A 20,889-nucleotide genomic window follows, 5' to 3' on the forward strand; every position below is an offset into this window, starting at 1 on the left:
TCTCTCTCTCTCCTATCCCCTTCCTACTCTCTGTTTCTCTCCTCCTCCTCCTCTCTCTTCCCTATCCTTCTTCCTCCTCTCTCTTCTTCTCTCTCTCCTATCCTTTTTCCTCCATCTCTCTTCGCTTCCTACTCTTTCATGCCCCTTCAAAGATGTTTCTACACTGTATGTATCTGTGTGTGTGTGTATGTGTGACAAGACTTCCAGGATACACGTGTCACTACAGGTAAGGAAGCGTTGGCAGCATGGTACCAAACGCGGCTGGGTGACATGACGTGCAGCTCACCTTGGCCAGCACCTCATCCAGTGTTATGAAGGGCCGTCAGTTTCCAGTTTACTAGAGGGATATGACAGTCTGTGATGCATGGTGATCCCTGCATGGCGTGTTTAATATTGTCTTGAGAATTTTAGGTGCGCAACATGAAGAACTTATATATCTATTTGTAAACATGCTATTTACTCACTTATTTACTTTGGGTATTGGTTTCACATTAGCTAGTATGGTTCCCGTACTTAATGTAGAACAGTGGTGATTAAAGTGCAGTAGTAACAGGTCCCAGGACACACTCAAGAAGAGGAAGAAAAAGTGTGTTGCCTTCAGCTTCATCCTCTGGTTTTGTTATCTTACTGTCAAGTGTGCTTCCTAGTTGTTAGGGTTACGCAACACAAGGTTAAATTATTATGAAGTTTATTCACATTATGGTAGTAATGGTAGCGAGCTTACTGAAGTTAAGTAACAATATTATTGACAACTCATTATTGTGTTTGGTAATGGTAGCAAGCTTACTGAAGTTAAGTAACAATATTATTGACAACTCATTATTGTGTTTGGTAATGGTAGTGAGCTTACTGAAGTTAAGTAACAATATTACTGACAACTTATTATTGTGTTTGGTAATGGTAGCAAGCTTACTGAAGTTAAGTAACAATATTACTGACAACTTATTATTGTGTTTGGTAATGGTAGCGAGCTTACTGAAGTTAAGTAACAATATTACTGACAACTCATTATTGTGTTTGGTAATGGTAGCAAGCTTACTGAATTTACTTACAATATTGATTACAACTCATCATTCCAATCACCATGCAAGGGCATACTCATCACAGATAATTTCATAAAATATATGTATATAGGGTCCTGGCCATAGCTAACAAAACAACCCTAATCAAGTTTAAGTGGTGCATAATTATACAAGAAAATATCTCCCTTCAACCACCGATATGTGTTCACAAAGATGATCATGGGGCAAGGTATTCGTGTGGGGTTAAGACACCAAGGGGGTGGTCATAAGCCAACACAAAAGGGGATGTTCACATACTATATAATGACACACAACAAGTGAGGTACCAGCTCACTCAGTATGCTAGGGTACCTGTGGGGTGAGGTTGAGGCACAGTGTGTCAATTCAACTCTTATAAGTAACATTAACATTGTATCAAGATAACACACTAACAAGCTTGGTCCCTAGGAGCTGGGTTCAACGTACCTGTGGGGTGAGGTTGAAGCGGTGTGTGAGGGAGACTCGCTCACACCGTCGGCTTCTCACCTCCCCCCACTGCCCGCGGGCTAGCCATAGGATAGTGAACGAATTTATCGGTGGTTTGGTTAACATACAATTGGTTTGTTCCACCAGTTCAGAAGGAGTTCCGAAGCAAATGGTTCTCTCTCACTTAATACAAGTGAAAAATTCTTCCCGTCCCTCCTCTGTGAAAAAAACCTAACTAATGATCATTTGGCACCTTCGGCTGAGGCATAGTCACGCCACCAGCTCCACATCTGGTTCGTCTGTCTTGCGGCTCGTAACCACCCGATTCACAAGCAACACATCAGTTATTACAGGTAATTGATTTCTCAGTTTTCCCGGCATTACAAAATAACGTACTATGTAGTGCAGCGACGGCCTGATGAACGAGCCTCCCATAACCCACTTAGCCAGTGGGGCACCTCTTTGGCTGACTCGGTAAGGAGTGGCTCTCCCGTCACACTGGTCGCGGGTTCAATCCCAGGCAGCCGGGGAATACCCTGGTCTTGATTAATTTCTCGTGTTATTTCGATACACGCAGAGGACGTGTTGAGAAATAGGAAGGATTTAGAAAAGAAGCTCGTCGGGGCATTACACTATTTATTTGTTGTTCTGTGCTACACTTCCCTCCACCACCACACACAGCAGCACAACACAACACCTCAGCGGAAGTGGATCTTCATGTGTTTGGCAATATCACTCTTCAACTTGAAATATTTCCCACAAACATCACACTTCAACTCTCTCAGGCCAGAGTGTCGGAAGATGTGCTCGTTCAAATGAGACTTAGTACTGAATCTTTTGTCACACTCTGGGCATTCATGAGGTTTTTCACCAATGTGTGTAAGGATGTGTTGCTTGAGGTCATAAATCACTCTGAACTTTTTCCCACACTCACGGCATTCATGAGGCCTTTCACTAGTGTGTGTAAGGATGTGTTTGTTGAGGATAGACTTCTGGATGAACTTTTTGCCACATTCATGGCATTCATGAGACCTTTCACTAGTGTGTGTATGGGTGTGTTTGATGAGAGAACCCTTCCCTCTGAACTTTTTGCCACAGTAACAGCATTCATGAGGTCTTTCACCAGGTCTTTCAACAGATCTTTCACCAGTGTGTGTAAGGGTGTGATTCTTGAGGTGATTTTTTGTTTTAAACTTTTTGCCACACTCTTGGCATTCATGAGGTCTTTCACCAGTGTGTGTAAGGGTGTGTTTCTTGAGCTGAAATTTTGTAAAGAAGTTTTTGCCACACTCTTGGCATTCATGATGTTTTTCAAAAGGGTGTGCAAGGATGTGTGTGTAAAGGTCATTTTTTGTACTGAACTTTTTGCCACACTCATGGCATTCATGAGTTTTTCCATCAGAGTGTGTGGGTGTAATTGTAGAGGCCACCCTTCCCAGGGAGTCTTTGGCCACACTCTGGGCACTCATGGTTTCCTTCAGCAGTGAGTGCAAGGCTGTGTCTGGTGAACTTGCTCTCAGTCTCCAATCTTCTCACACTCAAACGTTCCCTTTCCTTTATGGCTGGAGATGCCAGCAGCAAGGTGGTGGTGGTTCTCCTGATCACCCCTGATCCTCACACCAGGGGCAGTCTGCTCCTGCTGGTCCCGGCCACTCAGGCTGCTGCCCGGCCCTGCAGCCTCCACTGCAACACTGCTCCTGCTGTGAGGAGGCGGCAGGCCTTGCAGGAACCTCAGGGAAGCTGCAGCGGGCGGCAAGGTTCCCCGACACCACACTCAGGGACCAAGCCAGCAGGCCAGGCGCGGGATGCACCAAGGAGTCCTCAAGTCACGCCCCAGACCCTCACTTCAGCACACTCAGGGACCAAGCCAGCAGGCCAGGCGCGGGATGCACCAAGGAGTCCTCAAGTCAGTGGTGCTGAGCACAGCACCCGCCCCAGACCCTCACTTCAGCACACTCAGGGACCAAGCCAGCAGGCCAGGCGCGGGATGCACCAAGGAGTCCTCAAGTCAGTGGTGCTGAGCACAGCACACTCAGGGACCAAGCCAGCAGGCCAGGCGCGGGATGCACCAAGGAGTCCTCAAGTCAGTGGTGCTGAGCACAGCACCCGCCCCAGACCCTCACTTCAGCACATTCAGGGACCAAGCCAGCAGGCCAGGCTCTGGATGCACCAAGGAGTCCTCCAGTCAGTGGTGCTGAGCACAGCAACCGCCCCAGCCCCTCCAGTCAGATCTATCAGGTTCCACGCCAGCAGGCGAGGCGGTGGATGCACCAAGGAGTCCTCAAGTCAGTGGTGCTGAGCACAGCACCCGCCCCAGACCCTCACTTCAGCACACTCAGGGACCAAGCCAGCAGGCCAGGCGCGGGATGCACCAAGGAGTCCTCAAGTCAGTGGTGCTGAGCACAGCACCCGCCCCAGACCCTCACTTCAGCACACTCAGGGACCAAGCCAGCAGGCCAGGCGCGGGATGCACCAAGGAGTCCTCAAGTCAGTGGTGCTGAGCACAGCACCGGCCCCAGACCCTCACTTCAGCACACTCAGGGACCAAGCCAGCAGGCCAGGCGGGATGCACCAAGGAGTCCTCAAGTCAGTGGTGCTGAGCACAGCACCCGCCCCAGACCCTCACTTCAGCACACTCAGGGACCAAGCCAGCAGGCCAGGCGCGGGATGCACCAAGGAGTCCTCAAGTCAGTGGTGCTGAGCACAGCACCCGCCCCAGACCCTCACTTCAGCACACTCAGGGACCAAGCCAGCAGGCCAGGCGTGGGATGCACCAAGGAGTCCTCAAGTCAAATGAAGTCTCCTACAGTGCCTGGCGGGCTGGTGCTGAGGTGCTATGAGGTGCTGAGGGACTGTGATGTGGTGATCGAGGGTATAGCGAGGTGCTGAGGGGTAGGCAGAGGGCGCCACGCCGCGGCCTGCTCGGTGTAAACACTGGCGCGGCGGCATGGAGGAACAAACACGGATATCGCGAGGCACTGGAGCCATAACGCCATGGTCCATTACTAACACTTACTGAGGCAACGAGGTAGTTTTTTGCCTCGCTGGATGGGTCTCTGGGTGATGGTCCCTGTGGTGGTGTTACTAAATTGTATATTGCACATGCTAATGTTAATTCAATTGTAAATAAAACTAATTGTTTGAATTCTTTTTTGCAGGATTGATTGATTGATAGTTTATTGTTGCAGGTAAACAACAAGGGAGAAGGGAGGAACATGCCATCCCAACCCCCAGGCAGGACAGAGTGTGATTATACAACTATTAATACATGTGTGGGTAGCACCAGGAAATTAAAGATACAATGGTAGGAAGGAAAGCACAACAAGGGATCATGATGTTTCTGTTTTGGGTATTAGTGAATCGTGGGTGCTTTCTTCTACCCCAAGTTCATTTGTTGAGATTCCTAATTATGTGTTGTTAAGGAAGGATGTTTTAGGTAATGTACATAAGCACGGGTCTCTATGTGTTTGAGATCGTAAATCAGCTTCACGGAGATAATGTTCAAGGACCTAATGTATAGTGGCCTACTTTTCAGATTATGATTTGTATATTGTTACTATTTATCGTCCACCTTCTAACACTTTTGGGGATGATGAACAACTTGCCTGGGGGTTGGGATGGCATGTTCCTCCCTTCTCCCTTGTTTACCTGCAGCAATAAACTATCAATCAATCAATCAACTTCTTAACTTTCTTTGCCTGGGGGTTGGGATAGCATGCTCCTCCCTTCTCCTTCGTTGTTTTCCTTGCAACAATAAACTATCAATCAATCAATCAACTTCTTAACTTTCTTTGCCTGGGGGTTGGGATAGCATGCTCCTCCCTTCTCCCTTGTTGTTTACCTGCAGCAATAAACTATCAATCAATCAATCAATTTCTTAACTTTCTTTGCCTGAGGGTTGGGATGGCATGTTCCTCCCTTCTCCCTTGTTGTTTACCTGCAGCAATAAACTATCAATCAATCAATCAATTTCTTAACTTTCTTTGCCTGAGGGTTGGGATGGCATGCTCCTCAATTCTCCTTCGTTGTTTTCCTTGCAACAATAAACTATCAATCAATCAATCAACTTCTTAACTTTCTTTGCCTGGGGGTTGGGATGGCATGCTCCTCAATTCTCCTTCGTTGTTTTCCTTGCAACAATAAACTATCAATCAATCAATCAACTTCTTAACTTTCTTTGCCTGGGGGTTGGGATGGCATGCTCCTCAATTCTCCTTCGTTGTTTTGCTTGCAATAATAAACTATCAATCAATCAATCAACTTCTTAACTTTCTTTGCCTGGGGGTTGGGATGGCATGCTCCTCAATTCTCCTTCGTTGTTTTGCTTGCAATAATAAACTATCAATCAATCAATCAATCAACTTCTTAACTTTCTTTGCCTGGGGGTTGGGATGCCATGTTCCTCCCTTAATTCTCCTTCGTTGTTTTGCTTGCAACAATAAACAATTAATCAATCAACTTTCTTTATGAATTTTGCTTGGGTAAGGATGTCTATAGTGTTGTTGGGTAATTTTATCTTGCCTTCAGTTCATTGGGAAAGCGATTTGGTTTCATTTGGGTTATCATTCAGGGATCGCCAATTCTATGATTGTCTTAATACCTCTGACGTTGAAGAATCTCTTACGGATCTCTAATTCAGTTCTTATGTGATTGATTGATAGTTTATTGTTGCAGGTAAACAACAAGGGAGAAGGGAGGAACAAACAATACTGATGGCCTCTTGTTGTGCCTAGGTGGACTGATTGATTGATTGATAGTTTATTGTTGCAGGTAAACAAGGGAGAAGGACTGACAAACATATCCTCTGGGGCAATAGCACAAAAACCATGAAATATTTGCCAATACTTTACCATGTCATGTCGTACGTAGCAGCCGACCATGGACAGAGTACAAGTCCAAGGCCTTCAGTCTCTGGGAATAACTTAGATGCTCCATATACCTCTAATATGTTCCTGTGGTCCAACGTCTTTGCACCGTCGCCAGAGCAGTCCAACATGGCGCCCGTAGAGTGGTAGCCGTAATTATTTCGTAAAACTAGAGAACTACAACAGCTAGGAGTAGGTAGAACACCATAGAATTAATCTAACCTTACCAGGCGAGTGTGGGCCAAATTATTGAGAGTCGTATGTTATCCCTTCAACCCCCGGGGCCCACAACAACAACAAAAAAAAATAAACTAACTAACTTTGAAAAAATTGTTAGCAGCGTTTCTATCAATTTGCGGTGCATATATATGGGGTTCAAAATGCATGGAATAATGAAATCTAGCCCATGGTTAGGGCGAGAAGTAGCACAGTGAGATGGGCAACTCTCTGAACATTTATAAACTAACATGGTTTTGATTGTGGAAGTATCTTTAAATGCTAAAAATACCCTATAGCAGCCTACAGAGTTTGCACATGTGCTGTCCCCCCGGTGCATGAAGAAGTGCATGGTAACTTGTTGGCGTAAATAAGACCAACAGTGACTACTATTATACTCACCTGCTGGTTAAGTACGTGAATTATTATGTATCAGAGCATGTACATGTAATGGATGCTAATCACGGGCATCACATATATTGTATAGTTGCACAATAAACCTCTACAAAAAAGTATCCCTGCTGCTGTGGCTGAAGGGGGTGTGGAACTTGAGCGCGTTGGTGACCATATTGCTTGATTGATTGTTTAGTTTTGCGGGTAGCCTGGCCCTATACAACACCGGAGGAGGAAGGAACATGCTGTCCCAACCCCAGGCAGTACATGGGGTGTGACTGTACAACTATTAACCCGGTGGTAGCAGCCGGGATCATGTTTCTTAATGGTCCCACCAATCGAGAAAAATGAGAAAAAATCACCCCCCACACAAACCATTTCATAATATATATCCAAGCATTTGTGATCAGATTATATGCATCATCTATTTTGGGGGTTTATATCATGGCACAAATTTGGCCCGTCGCTGCTACCGGGTGATGCATGTGTAGGAAGCACCGTGAAGCGGAAACGGTACAATGGTAGGAAACAAATGGTTGACTTTAATTCCCATAGTGATAAAGAACAATGATAACTATAAAGAAAAGAAACAGGAATAAGAATGTATTACTTATTTGGTGTTCTTTGTGGCGGACACTTCCCTCCACCACCTGGACATAAACTCACCTGCTGGATGCCTACCCTTGCTCTCACATTTCTTATTGTCTGCTGCCCATGGTGCCGTCCGGTGTAGCAGTAAGAAGTGAAGCATTAGTAGGAAATGAAACCTCGTTGTGAGCATGTGCAACACTGCCGCCCTGCTCGCTCAAATCCATGTACACAGTAAACTGAATACTACTCTCGTACTGAAACACAAAGTATACCCTATAGTCTATTGACTAACTTGAGCCCTGCGGCTTAACTGGGCCGGGGTAACCCCCATTGTTTACAGATCTAGCGATGACCTGCGAATGACGATCTGTCTCACTGTTAGCCTGTACGTTATCAATCTATCGATATCTATAGCTATATATATTCATAATATGCTGCATGGTGTTATGAAGGGCTTGGAATTAGAGGGAAAGGCAACGACTGGGTTGCGCCCAAGGGCTCGTTAAAATCGCTAGACTATAGGGGACGAGAGCGTGGCTCCGCTGACTGTGGCTCAAAAGGGCGTGGAACGTGAGCATGCTGTTGACAATAATTCCCATAGTGATAGTCAGATAAAGTACAATGGTAATCATCATGCAGCAGTAAAAGGTCCCAGGTGCACCAAAGAGAAATATAAAAAAGAAAACAAATAGGAATAAGAATGGACTTTATTTGTTGTTCTCAGTGCTGGATTCTTCCCTCCACCACCACACAGCAGCACAACACAACTCCTCAGCGGAAGTGGGTCTTCATGTGATGGATAATATCCGGCCTCATTTTAAAGTGTTTCCCACAAACATCACACTTCAACTCTTTCAGGCCAGAGTGTCGGAAGAGGTGCTCGTTCATACTGCACTTAGTCCTAAACATTCTGCCACACTCTGGGCACTCATGATTCTTTTCACCAGTGTGTGTCAGGATGTGTCCTTTAAGGATATTCTTCTGCCGGAATTTTTTGCCACACTCTTGACATTCATGAGGTTTTTCACCAGTGTGTGTAAGCACGTGAAGTTCTAGGATATTCTTCCGAGCGAACTTTCTGCCACACTCATGGCATTCAAAAGGTTTCTCACCGGTGTGTGTACGGATGTGTTTGTAGAGGCCACTCTTCTGAGCAAACTTTTTCCCACATTCAAGGCATTCAAAAGGTTTCTCACCAGTGTGTGTACGGATGTGTTGCTTCAGGCTACTCGTCTGAGTGAATCTTCTGCCGCACTCTTGGCATTTGTGAGGTTTTTCACCAGTGTGAATAAGGATGTGTATGTCGAGGCACTTTTTCTTACTAAACCCTTGGCCACACTCACGGCACTCATAAGGTGTTTCGCCAGTGTGTGTTAAGATGTGGTTTTTAAGGTAGCTCTTGCAACTGAACTTTCTGCCACACTCATTGCACTCATAAGTTTTTTCACCAGTGTGTGTAAGGCTGTGTCTTTTTAATTCACTCAGGTAAATATACTTTTTGCCACACTCATGGCATTCATGACGTCTTTCACCAGAGTGAACAAGGGTGTGTTTATGGAGGGCATTTTTATCACTGAATTCTTTGCCACACTCTTGGCACTCAAGAGGCTTGGCACCAGTGTGTGTAAGACTGTGTATGTTGAGGTTCCGCTTATTACTGAACCTTTGGCCACACTCTGGGCACTCATAAAGTCCTTCACCAGAGTGTGTAAGGGTGTGTGTGTTGAGGTCCTTTTTAGTACTGAACTTTGTGCCACACTCGAGGCATTCATGAGGTCCTTCAGCAGTGTGTGTGGGTGTAATTGTAGAGGCCACCCTTCCCAGGGAGTCTTTGGCCACACTCTGGGCACTCATGGTTTCCTTCAGCAGTGAGTGCAAGGCTGTGTCTGGTGAACTTGCTCTCAGTCTCCAATCTTCTCACACTCAAACGTTCCCTTTCCTTTATGGCTGGAGATGCCAGCAGCAAGGTGGTGGTGGTTCACCCCTGATCACCCCTGATCCTCACACCAGTGCCAGTCAGTAGTGCTGGTGGTGAGACCTCACCCACCTCCACCTCAAACTGTTGGGGGAGGAAAGACTCAATTAGACCCACTAGATTACTAACCTAACCTGTCTATCTACAGTGATGTTCCTCAGTCTCTCCTTGTCGTGAGTGAGAGGATCACACTGTTTAATTGTTGTGCTTAGCGGGGCACCCTGGTGTGGTTAGTAGTTACCCTAATATATATTTGGTATAAATTATAGTTAAGAGTCAGATAGAGGAAAATAAGTGTTGATTCCTGTGTGTGTGTGTCTATCTACAGTGATTGGGTGGGTGGGGGGATACACATTGCAGTGAACAGACCCTCCCTTGCCATACTCCCACCCCTTGTGAGCCTTGAATGCTGTGGGGGTTCTGGCCGACCTTACAGAATCTTGGAAATATTGTTATGTCTCAGGCTCACATTGGGGAGGCGGTGGCTGAGTGGATAGCGTGACGGCACCGCGTCCAGTGGAGGAGCAAGGAACGAAAGGAGGAAGGAATGAAGGAGGGAAGAAGTCCTTGAAAGAAGGGAAGAGGGAATGGAGTTGAAAAAGGTAGGTTCGTGCCCTGCCTGGTGCCACAAGCTGGGACTTCAGTCACCGCCGAGCAGGGTTGGTATTGACCCCCCCCCACCCAAAAAAAAAGCCAAAATGTTTTCCTTTTTTATATATTTTACATAAATTTAGTTTTATATCCTATTGATCAATAAGGTCCATATATGTACATGAAATAAAAAAGTAAAATCCATAAAGATCTTCCCAAAAAATATATGTAACATCAAACAGGGCTTTTTCTTCATCTTATTTGCTTGTGTTAGTTTTTGGTTTGACACACCTGACACATCATCACACAACCACCACGCTACAACACTGCCAAACCATACTCGCATACTCCACACCACACCCAGCCATATCACACAGTCACACCACAAATACTCCACACCACACAGTCACACCACAAATACTCCACACCACACCCAGCCATATCACACAGTCACACCACAAATACTCCACACCACACCCAGCCATATCACACAGTCACACCACAAATACTCCACACCACACCCAGCCATATCACACAGTCACACCACAAATACTCCACACCACACAGTCACACCACAAATACTCCACACCACACCCAGCCATATCACACAGTCACACCACAAATACTCCACACCACACAGTCACACCACAAATACTCCACACCACACCCAGCCATATCACACCACGAATCACACTTAAATCAAGGCCATCTTACATCGTGTCTATACATCGCCGCTATAGAAAATCGCATAACACAACACCACACCACCCAGCCATGACACATTCATTGACCACAAGTACACTCACAGTGACTCCACTTCCCCTTTCTGGCTGGTTAGCTCCGAGCAGGATGATGTAACTACTTGTCATGTTAAATATTCAACATAACAAAATGGTAAGTAGTCAATGTAAAATGCATATCTAACACAGAAATTAGCAGTTTGTGTTAGATATGCATTTTATGTTGACTATTACTACATACCATTTTGTTATGTTGAATACTTAACATGACAAGCAGGTTACATCATCCTGCTCGGAGCTAACCAGCCAGAAGGGGGAAGTGGAGTCGCTGGAACTAAGCTACCGTGAGTGGCCTTGCCCAAATGAATAGACTATAGTGTTTTCTATTTCATCAACCTTTCCATTAAGAATAAGTCAGGGCTCAATCTTATACTTGCCAATGCCACACAGTTTGCGATAATAGTGTTACTGAAATCGACACAGCATTCCAAAAGTAATGTATCAGTAAACACAGTAGCCACAAAGGGACCAATTCTGCCAAAAAGCAGCAACACCAATCCACCGTTCACAACTGCCAAGTGGTGTGTGCCCGACCACACCTTGCGCCTCTCTCCCTGTCCAGTGTGCGTACAGTACAAGTCAGTGGGCGGCCAGGCCCCTAACCCTAACGACCCGTGGGGAGTGCGTACCCCTTGACAGACCCTTGGCTTACCCCCTGGTCTAAGTGATAACACACACACACACACACACACACACAGGAAACAACACTTCTTCTCTCTGACTCTTAACTATAATTTATACCAAATATATATTAGGGTAACTACTAACCACACCAGGGTGCCCCGCTAAGCACAACAATTAAACAGTGTGATCCTCTCACTCACGACAAGGAGAGACTGAGGAACTGAGGAGTGCTGAGTGACTGGTAGTCAAGCCTCACCTGTTCCACTGCTACGCTGACTGTGGCTCAAGAGGGCGTTGAACTCGAGTGTGTTCTTGAGTACAGTTCCCATGGTGATGGATAAAGAACAATGATAACTATCGGCAGCAGTAAACGGTCCCAGGCCTCACACAACAATAATAACGCAATGAAAACAAACAGGAATAAGAATGGGCTTTATTTGTTGTTCCCTGTGGTACACTTCCTTCCACCACCACAACACAACACATCAGGGATGTGGGTCTTCAGGTGATGGATAACATCCGGCCTCATTTTGAAATGTTTCCCACAAACATCACACTTGAAAATTTTCAGGCCAGAGTGTCGGAAGATGTGCTTGTTCATACTGCACTTAGTCCTAAACATTCTGCCACACTCTGGGCACTCATGATTCTTTTCACCAATGTGTGTCAGGATGTGTCCTATAAGGATATTCTTCTGTTGGAATTTTTTGCCACACTCTTGACATTCATGAGTTTTTTCACCAGTGTGAATACGGATGTGTATGTCGAGGCCATTTTTCGTAGGAAACCTTTGGCCACACTCAAGGCACTCATGAGCCGCTTCGCCAGTGTGTGTAAAGATGTGTATTTTAAGGTAACCCTTGCTACTGAACTTTCTGCCACACTCATTGCACTCATAAGGTTTTTCACCAGTGTGTGTAAGGCTGTGTCTTTTGAGATGACTCAGATAAATAAACTTTTTGCCACACTCATGGCATTTATGACGTCTTTCACCAGAGTGAACAAGGGTGTGTTTATGGAGGACATTTTTATCACTGAATTCTTTGCCACACTCTTGGCACTCAAGAGGCTTGGAACCAGTGTGTGTAAGGGTGTGTATGTTTAAGTTCCGCTTACTACTAAACCTTTTGCCACACTCTGGGCACTCATAAGTTCCCTCACCTGAGTGTGTAAGGGTGTGTGTGTTAAGCTGACTTTTTATTTTGAACTTTTTGCCACACTCGAGGCATTCATGAGGTCCTTCAGCAGAGTGTGTGGGTGTAATTGTAGAGGCCACCCTTCCCAGGGAGTCTTGGGCCACACTCTGGGCACTCATGGTTTCCTTCAGCAGTGAGTGCAAGGCTGTGTCTGGTGAACTTGCTCTCAGTCTCCAATCTTCTCACACTCAAACGTTCCCTTTCCTTTATGTCTGGAGATGCCAGCAGCAAGGTGGTGGTGGTTCTCCTGATCACCCCTGATCCTCACACCAGGGGCAGTCTGCTCCTGCTGGTCCCGGCCACTCAGGCTGCCCGGCCCTCGGCACTGAGTGGTGTGTATTAAGAGATTTTTCACTGTTACTGCAGTTCTCTAATGATAATAGATATAAATGGGGGTGTGGGTTAGGCTCAGTGATAATAGTACAGTAATGGGGGAGGAGAGATGTTAGGTTACTTAATTATGATAGTGAAGATGATGATAAAGACAACAATAATATTAATAACACTAATGATTATAGAAGGAGCAACAGGATACACCCACCGGCAAAATTAGTGAAGAGATGTGCCTTGATCGCCGATAGTCTCACGTTGACCTTCTTGGCAGAGGCAGCGGTGAGACCTTGCCAAGCTCCACTTCAAACTGTCAGGGGAGAAAAGACTCAATTGCACATGTATACCAGTTTACTAACCTATCCGTCCAGAGTGATGGGGGAGGGTGTCCTTAACCCTTTCATTGCGCGCAGTGTGGACGCGACTATCCCCTCAGGCGCAGTCGGGCAGCCCAATTGGGAGTCTATTTTAACCTCTGTATCTCAAACACTATTCATCACAGCTAAAAACCAAAAACACCATTGGAAAGAGGAGGTCCAGATCTATAGGAGTCGGTTATGTATGCCTCTCTTGCGGACATACATGCACATTCAGGTGCGTGTGTGATGATCAGCCATATTAAGGGAACTGCAGACATTTTTTTCTTCAGATTCTGGCAAGGGAGCGTTGCCAACTGCAATATTTACAACTATTTGTCGGTGACAGGTGAAGCTATGCAAAAATGCCGCTATATTGGGCAAGAACACCTCTCCTACCTACCGTATTTGATCTTGCTTTCGGCCACCTCTTTTGTTTCTTTTTTAGGAGCAGCGAGTAGCGGGCTTTTTTTTTATTATTGTTTTCTTTTTTTGTGTGCCCTTGAGCTGCCTCCTTTGTTGTAAAAAAAAAAAAAAAAAAAAAAAAAAAAAAAAAAAAAAGAACATCGACCATTTACTCGTCCGTAGGTCTGCCGCGCTGGGCCGGTATGATTTTCCACCAAATTTAGTGAAGAATCCACTCAATTGGCAATACTGTGTTGTGAGAATTAGTGCTGGAACACTCTCATATGCGTGGAGGTCGCAGGGAGCGTTTAGCACCACCAGCAAATACACCTAACGCCTGTTGCAAGCGTTTAGCAATGAAAGGGTTAAAGGGGGTAGGCACACTGCAGCAAACAGACTCCCTCCATAACCCCCCCACCCCTTGCAAACCTTAACCCGGTAGCAGAGGGAATCATGTTTCTTAATGGTCCCTCTAAGTGAGAAAAATGAGAAAAAATCACCCCTCACACGAACCATTTTATAATATATATCAAAGCATTTGTGATCAGTTTATGTATCATCTATTTTTGGGGGGTTAAATCATGGCACAAATTTGGCCCGTCGCTGCTACACGGTAAAGCCACAAATTTGGCCCGTCGCTGCTACACGGTAAAGCCACAAATTTGGCCCATCGCTGCTACACGGTAAAGCCACAGATTTAGCCTGTCGCTGCTACACGGTTAAATGCTATGGGGGTTGCCAATGACATTACAGAACTAAAGAAATATTGTTGACTCTCAAACCAATATTCAAGACATCAGAGCCTACACACACACACACATACACACACACACACACACAAACTGGAAAATAAAGGAGGATTGAAAGGGAAAATAAAGAACTGGATGGAAAGTTACTTAACCCTATTGTCTGCGGCCTTCCCAGATTTTCGCTCACCTTGACCCTGGGGTTGGGGTTAACTTGTGAGTAAACATCATCGAACGAACGATATACTCTGCGGCACCGAGCGGCACGGGTCACAAACACTTATACACAATCACAACAATTGTCGTCCGCGCGGCGCAATCCCGCCCGATGTTAGCCTTGATATCTTACCATTAGCAAAAATATTTCGCACCACAACTGCTCATACTCTGCCACCACTCCTACATTCTGGATAACATAGCCTGAGAGAGAGAGAGAGAGAGAGAGAGAGAGAGAGAGAGAGAGAGAGAGAGAGAGAATATTTATTTTCAGGAATGGCCTAATAATTATAATAGCTTCCGTAGATACAACGGAAAAGATATGGTTATACAGATTTATTTTTTTATAGTATAACACTTAAAAATTCTCTCTCTCTCACACACACACACACACACACACACACACACACACACACGCAGAAACAAACACTGTCTCCCACGTTAAAATATTGAAGAGAGAAATATACAGAAGTGTTGCAAGATGAATATAAACATGGAAAACTAACCCAATAAGAATGAAGTTAAAATATTCTTGTGTGTGTGTGTGTGTGAGAGAGAGAGAGAACTAATTTTCAAGAATAGCCTAATAATCGTTTCTGTAGATATAACGGGATAAGCGTTGATTATACAGGTAACTTGATTTACGCGAGTATTGTGTCCTTGAAGACGTCGCGTAAATCAAAAACAATGTAAATCAAACAGGAGGTAGGTTTCTTTCAAAAAATAAATATTCACTTCATTCAGTGGGGAGGGAGAGAGAGAGAGAGAGAGAGAGAGAGAGAGAGAGAGAGAGAGAGAGAGAGAATGGTAATACTTTATAAGAAGTCCGCCTCCCCCTTTGCCACTCCAGCCCCCCCTACCCCCCAAGACAAGCCTGGGGAACTGGGGTTTGGGGGGAAGCCAAAATCACTGAAAAATGGGCTTCCAAAATATCACCAGAAAAATTGGTTAATGTCCAGAGAGTTGGCCATCTCACTGCGGCACTTCTCACCCTAGCCGTGGGTTAGGTCTCATAATTCTATGCATTTTGAACCCCATATATATGCCTCGCAAATTAATAGAATCGCTGCTAGCAATTTTTGAAAAGTTAGTGTTTTGGTAATTATTGAAAATCACTCCGCGCCTCCAAAATACGATATTACGCCTCCATATTGTACTTAATTGGAGGAAATCCATGTCCCTTAACCATAATATGAAGGCGGAAAAACTTAAAAGTAATGAAAAAGTGGTGAAGGTTGTGGAAAGGCTTGTTATACATACACACGACGTGTTTACATGCCGACACCATTGCGATGTGAGCAGCATTGCCAACGATCCGGTTAGCGGTGGTACGCTAGGTTAGCGATGATGCAGCTAGGTTAGCGATCAGTCACATGTGAGACCAGGTCCACCACGCGTGGTTATTTTTTTTTTTAGAACACGCACCTTTACCCAAAGGCTTTTGTGAAGGTTTGGGCCGGGTAAAGTATTAGGTAAAGGTGCGTGTTCTAAAAAAAATAAAATAACCACGCGTGGTGGACCTGTCTCACATGCGTGGGCTGATGGCTAACTAAGTGTACCATCGCTAACCTAGCGTACCATCGCTAACCGGATCGTTGGCAACACTGCTCACTTCCCAATATGGCCGCCATCAAAACACATCGCGCGTATGTATAATATGCTTTTTCACAACCTTCACCACTTTTTATTTACTTTTAAGTTTTTCCGACTTCATATTATGGTTAAGGGACATGGATTTCCTCCCTTCAGTACAATATGGAGGCGTAATATTGTATTTTGGAGGGGGGGGGTAACAAAGTATCCCTCGGCCGCAAAAAACTCACTAACTTTTCAAAAATCGCTGCAGCGATTCAATCAATTTGCGAGGGATATATATGGGGTTCAAAATGCATAGAATTATGAGACCTAACCCACGGTTAGGGTGAGAAGTGCCGCAGTGAGATGGCCAACTCTCTGGACATTTACCGAAAAATTCCTAAATGAAGGAAAATTCCCTAGTGTCGAAAGTAAGGAAAGTCCCAACTTTATAACCTAACAGCAGCCCCCCTCGTCCCCCTGCTAACCAAGGGGGGGACCCCCCACATGTATGATGTGCTAGAAAATCGTGGGTTTTTTTTTCAGTGGGGAGCATATTTAAAATACTCCAACCGAACTTTATGACCTGCTAACAAGAACCCCCTGGACCCCCCCCCCCCTGCTTCCAAAACTCCCTAAATTAAGGAAAATTCCCTACATGGGGGGTCCAGGGGGCACAGCCCCCCTTGGTTAGGAGGTTAGCAGGTCGTAAAGATCGGTTGGAGTAGTTTAAATATGCTCCCCACAAAAAAAAAAAAAAAAACGATTTTCCCGCGCATCATACACGTGAGGGGAATGGAGGAAGGAAGAGGAGAAGGAGAAGGAGGAGGAGGAAGAAGAAGGAAAGAAGAGAGGAAAGAATGGAGGAAGGAAGGAAGAGGAGGAGATAGTGAGGAAAGGAGAGAGAGAGAGAAAGGAGGAAGGAAGAAGAGAAAGAGGAGGAAAAGAGAGTAAGGAAAGGAAGAAGAAATCGAAGAAATGTATGTGTGTGTGTGTGTGTGTGTGTGCGTGTACCCTAAAACACACATACCTTCTACACAGCACTCAACTCTTGCCTCTGTGAGTGACCAGATGAAGTTGCTGGGTCTTCTTCTGGAGGGCTTCAGGGGACTCGTGGGTCTGTGATGGCGGCCTGGCGGAAACTGGCCGTTGTTCTATAGGCCTTGCGGTTTCCCTACTCTGGGGTGCGCGTCCCTGATGATGATGATGATGGCGATGGTGGTGGGTTGTTTTCGTCTCTCCAACGGCGCCGAGCTTGTATTATTTTTGCTTTATATCTCTCTTCTTCCTCATTCCTTCTTCCCTTCAGTATATGTTCCTCCTTTTCATTTTCTTTTCCATTCTCTCTCTCTCTCTCTCTCTCTCTCTCTCTCTCTCTCTCTCTCTCTCTCTCTCTCTCTCTCTCTCTCTCTCTCTCTCTCTCTCTCTCTTAAAATACTTAATGGTTTCACGAATGTAGACAGATCAACATTGTTTATGATCGGTGACACTTTGCGAACGAGGAACAATGGCACAAAACTCAGATGTAGACAAGTAAATTCAGACTGCACCAAATTTTTCTTCACCAACGTTGTAGTGCGAGAATGGAATAAGCTCCCTCCGTCAGTGGTCCAGTGTAAAGCGCCTATCACACTGGGCACTTTTTCCTCCGACCTCCGACAAATCGGCGGTACCGCCTACCTCCAGCACTTTTTCCGCCGACTGTCGGAGCAAATTTGCAGCCCGTACCATTCGGGAAAAAGTCGAAGGAAGGCGGAAGAAACTACCGAGTCAAATGACATCCTGTAAACATTACTGAAAAAAATAAACTATTTGCCATGGTTAATGTATTTATTGCACATTTTGGAGTAACATATGGAATATAAATAGACAGTATTACAAACAAAACACAACTTTATGGTGTAAGAACATAGGCTTTCAGTTGACTTCGCGGGGAACCAAACAATAACAAACTGCGGGAAAGGACTTATTTTAAATGACACCTGTATAGGTCCACGTCGCCCCCCAGAACTCATCTTTGATGCAGTGGAACTAGAGATTGGGTATCAGGGCGACATGTAGGTGTGTTTAAGCCACTTGGTGATGACACAAAGGAACGGTGTTTTCTTGGTAGGCTACAGTGCAGTCAAACTTGAACCACATTTCAGCCCACTCTTACTTACCTGTAGCTAGATATCTCATGGTGATTGCCAATCTCACTTCAGGTGCGACAGCCTTCCGCAGCCTTGTGTCTTGCTTCCTAATTGTGGGCTCTATCATTTTAAGAAGCTCTTGAAACTGATGTTTATCTAGCCGCATCCACTGCCTGTAGCCTTCGGTGTCTTCCAACGCAAGCTCTTGTAGGAGTCTGCTAGCTACCCCAAGGTTCTCTCTCCTTGCAAGCCACTGCCGTCTCCACGCCCGTTTCTTCTTCTTGTCTTGAAGATGAAATCGCTCGTATAGCAGTGCTGCGACGACAATATTACTCGAGTAGGAGGGCAGTAGCTGGAACAGGTTGGCCATTGCTGCTGGAGCTGGAGGTAGGATGTAAACAAGCGAGTGTGCTAGCAGGTGTCGGCGGTACCGCCTGAAATCGGAGGTCGGAGGTAGGAGGTCGGAGGAAAAAGTGCCCAGTGTGATAGGCGCTTAACACGATTGACTCCTTCAAAAACAAGCTCGACCGTCACTTCCTTCAACTTAATATTAACTAGAGTAGAAAAGCAACGTTCTGGAGCCTTCTGATTAGTGTAGAATCACTTAGGTTTAAGGACAGACCACCTAGTCTGGACCATGGGGTCTGTGTGGCCTGATTTTCTATGTATATCTATGTAAATCTCTTGTTCTATAGGCCTTGCGGTTTCCTTCCTCTGCGGTGCGCGTCCCTGATGGTGATGGTGATGGTGGGTAGGCCGTTTAGGGAGTGCAGCGAGGATGAGAGCGAGCAAGTATGATGTCATCCGTGAGGTTTGGAAGAGTGTGGCTGTCCCGAGCATTATGTATGGAATGGCAGTGAGATAGAAAAATTGGAGGTGGGGCAGAATAGGGTAGCAAGAATATGTCACTTAGGGGGGACATGGGATGGAGCACGTTTAGGGAGAGACTAGTGAAGGCAACCTTGAGATATAAAGTGAGACTGGAACAAATAGAGGATGCAAGATTATATAGCAAGGAAAGTATACTTGTGGTGTATAAGAGATGGCAAATGGGCGAATAAATGTGGGCGAATGATAGACAGGAATGTTATGCTAAATAGTTGGGTGTACCGACCCTTTGAAGATAGACAGAGAATAACAAACAGAAATGGAGAGGGGTTTGAGTGGGATGTAAGAAAGTGGAAGAATGTGATAGATATGGCAGTTAAAGATGAGGGATTGAGCAAGTGGAAGAATGAGATGGAAAGAAAGGAAACTCTGGACTGGTATAGGGAGAAAGAGGCCCCAAAGTGTGAGGTGTGGTATGAGGGAAGCCTGGGAGGTGATCTTTTCCGTGCTAGAGCGAAGTGTCTGGATGTGAATGCAAGGAACTATAGATGGTCTGAGTCCCGCAGCAAAGTGTGCCAGATGTGTGATAGGGGTGTGGACGAGACTGTGCAGTATGTAGTCTATGTAAATCTATCTATGTAAATCTCTCTCTCTCTCTCTCTCTCTCTCTCTCTCTCTCTCTCTCTTGCAAGAAGTATGACAGGGAGAGAACGAGGATGATGCAGGTGTTTTTGAGCGAGATGGGACGTGGAGTGAACGGGAGGACTGGAAGGGAGTGGATGGTGCTGCTGCTGGGGCTCAGTGGAGAGACGAGTGGACGAGTGATTGAGGTAGTGAAAGAGTTCTTGGAGGGCATGTGGCGTGCAAGATGTAGGGAATGATATCTTGCCCCGAGAACATTGACTTCCCGCATGTTTTTTGTGACATCAAGATCAAGATGGTGGTGGGTTGTTTTCGTCTCTCCAACGGCGCCTCTTGTATTATTTTTCTTTATTTATCTTTTTTACAGTAAACGAAACACTTCAAGGGGGATAAATACGACCGCAGTAATGAAAAACAATTAACCCCGTAGATCACTGCTTCTATAAAGAGTAAAATATCTCTCCCTTTCCGTCCCCTAATGTCAGTATAGAGGCTTCCTCCTCCTCCTCTTCCTCTTCTTCCTCATTCCTTCTTCCCTTCAGTATACATTAATTTTTCCTTTTCCTTCTCTCTCTCTCTCTCTCTCTCTCTCTCTCTCTCTCTCTCATGGGGTCTGTGTGGTCTGAGTTTCTATGTAAATCTCTCTCTCTCTCTCTCTCTCATGGGGTCTGTGTGGTCTGAGTTTCTATGTAAATCTCTCTCTCTCTCTCTCTCTCTCTCTCTCTCTCTCATGGGGTCTGTGTGGTCTGAGTTTCTATGTAAATCTCTCTCTCTCTCTCAAGTTAATGAAAAGTAAAATACAGTAAAGGAAAAAGCTCAAGGTTAAAAAATATTAAAGTATTAATGAAAAAAACAACCCTTTAAACCACTGCACTTAAAAATAGTTTAGTGGCCAAAAAAAGCTTGAGGTCATTGAGCGGG

The 20,889-nt window shown here is 45.4% G+C and overlaps 1 protein-coding gene and 1 long non-coding RNA gene across 2 annotated transcripts; both read right to left on the bottom strand.

Moving 5' to 3' along the window:
- Positions 1-8,247: 8,247 nt before the first annotated feature.
- LOC126988529 (gastrula zinc finger protein XlCGF8.2DB-like) lies at positions 8,248-9,406 on the bottom strand. The gene has a single exon (XM_050846729.1). It carries the CDS (start codon positions 9,404-9,406, stop codon positions 8,324-8,326), a length of 1,083 nt encoding a protein of 360 aa, XP_050702686.1. The 3' UTR covers positions 8,248-8,323.
- A 3,447-nt stretch (positions 9,407-12,853) lies between these two features.
- Positions 12,854-17,590, bottom strand: LOC126988530 (uncharacterized). Its single transcript, XR_007742176.1, has 3 exons — positions 17,397-17,590; positions 13,280-13,378; positions 12,854-13,063 (listed from the first exon to the last, which is right to left on the bottom strand). It is a non-coding gene; the product is annotated as an uncharacterized LOC126988530 (long non-coding RNA).
- Positions 17,591-20,889: the final 3,299 nt, after the last annotated feature.

The sequence above is a fragment of the Eriocheir sinensis genome, chromosome 69 (assembly GCF_024679095.1).
Source record: "Eriocheir sinensis breed Jianghai 21 chromosome 69, ASM2467909v1, whole genome shotgun sequence".
Taxonomy (NCBI): Eukaryota; Metazoa; Arthropoda; class Malacostraca; order Decapoda; family Varunidae; genus Eriocheir; species Eriocheir sinensis.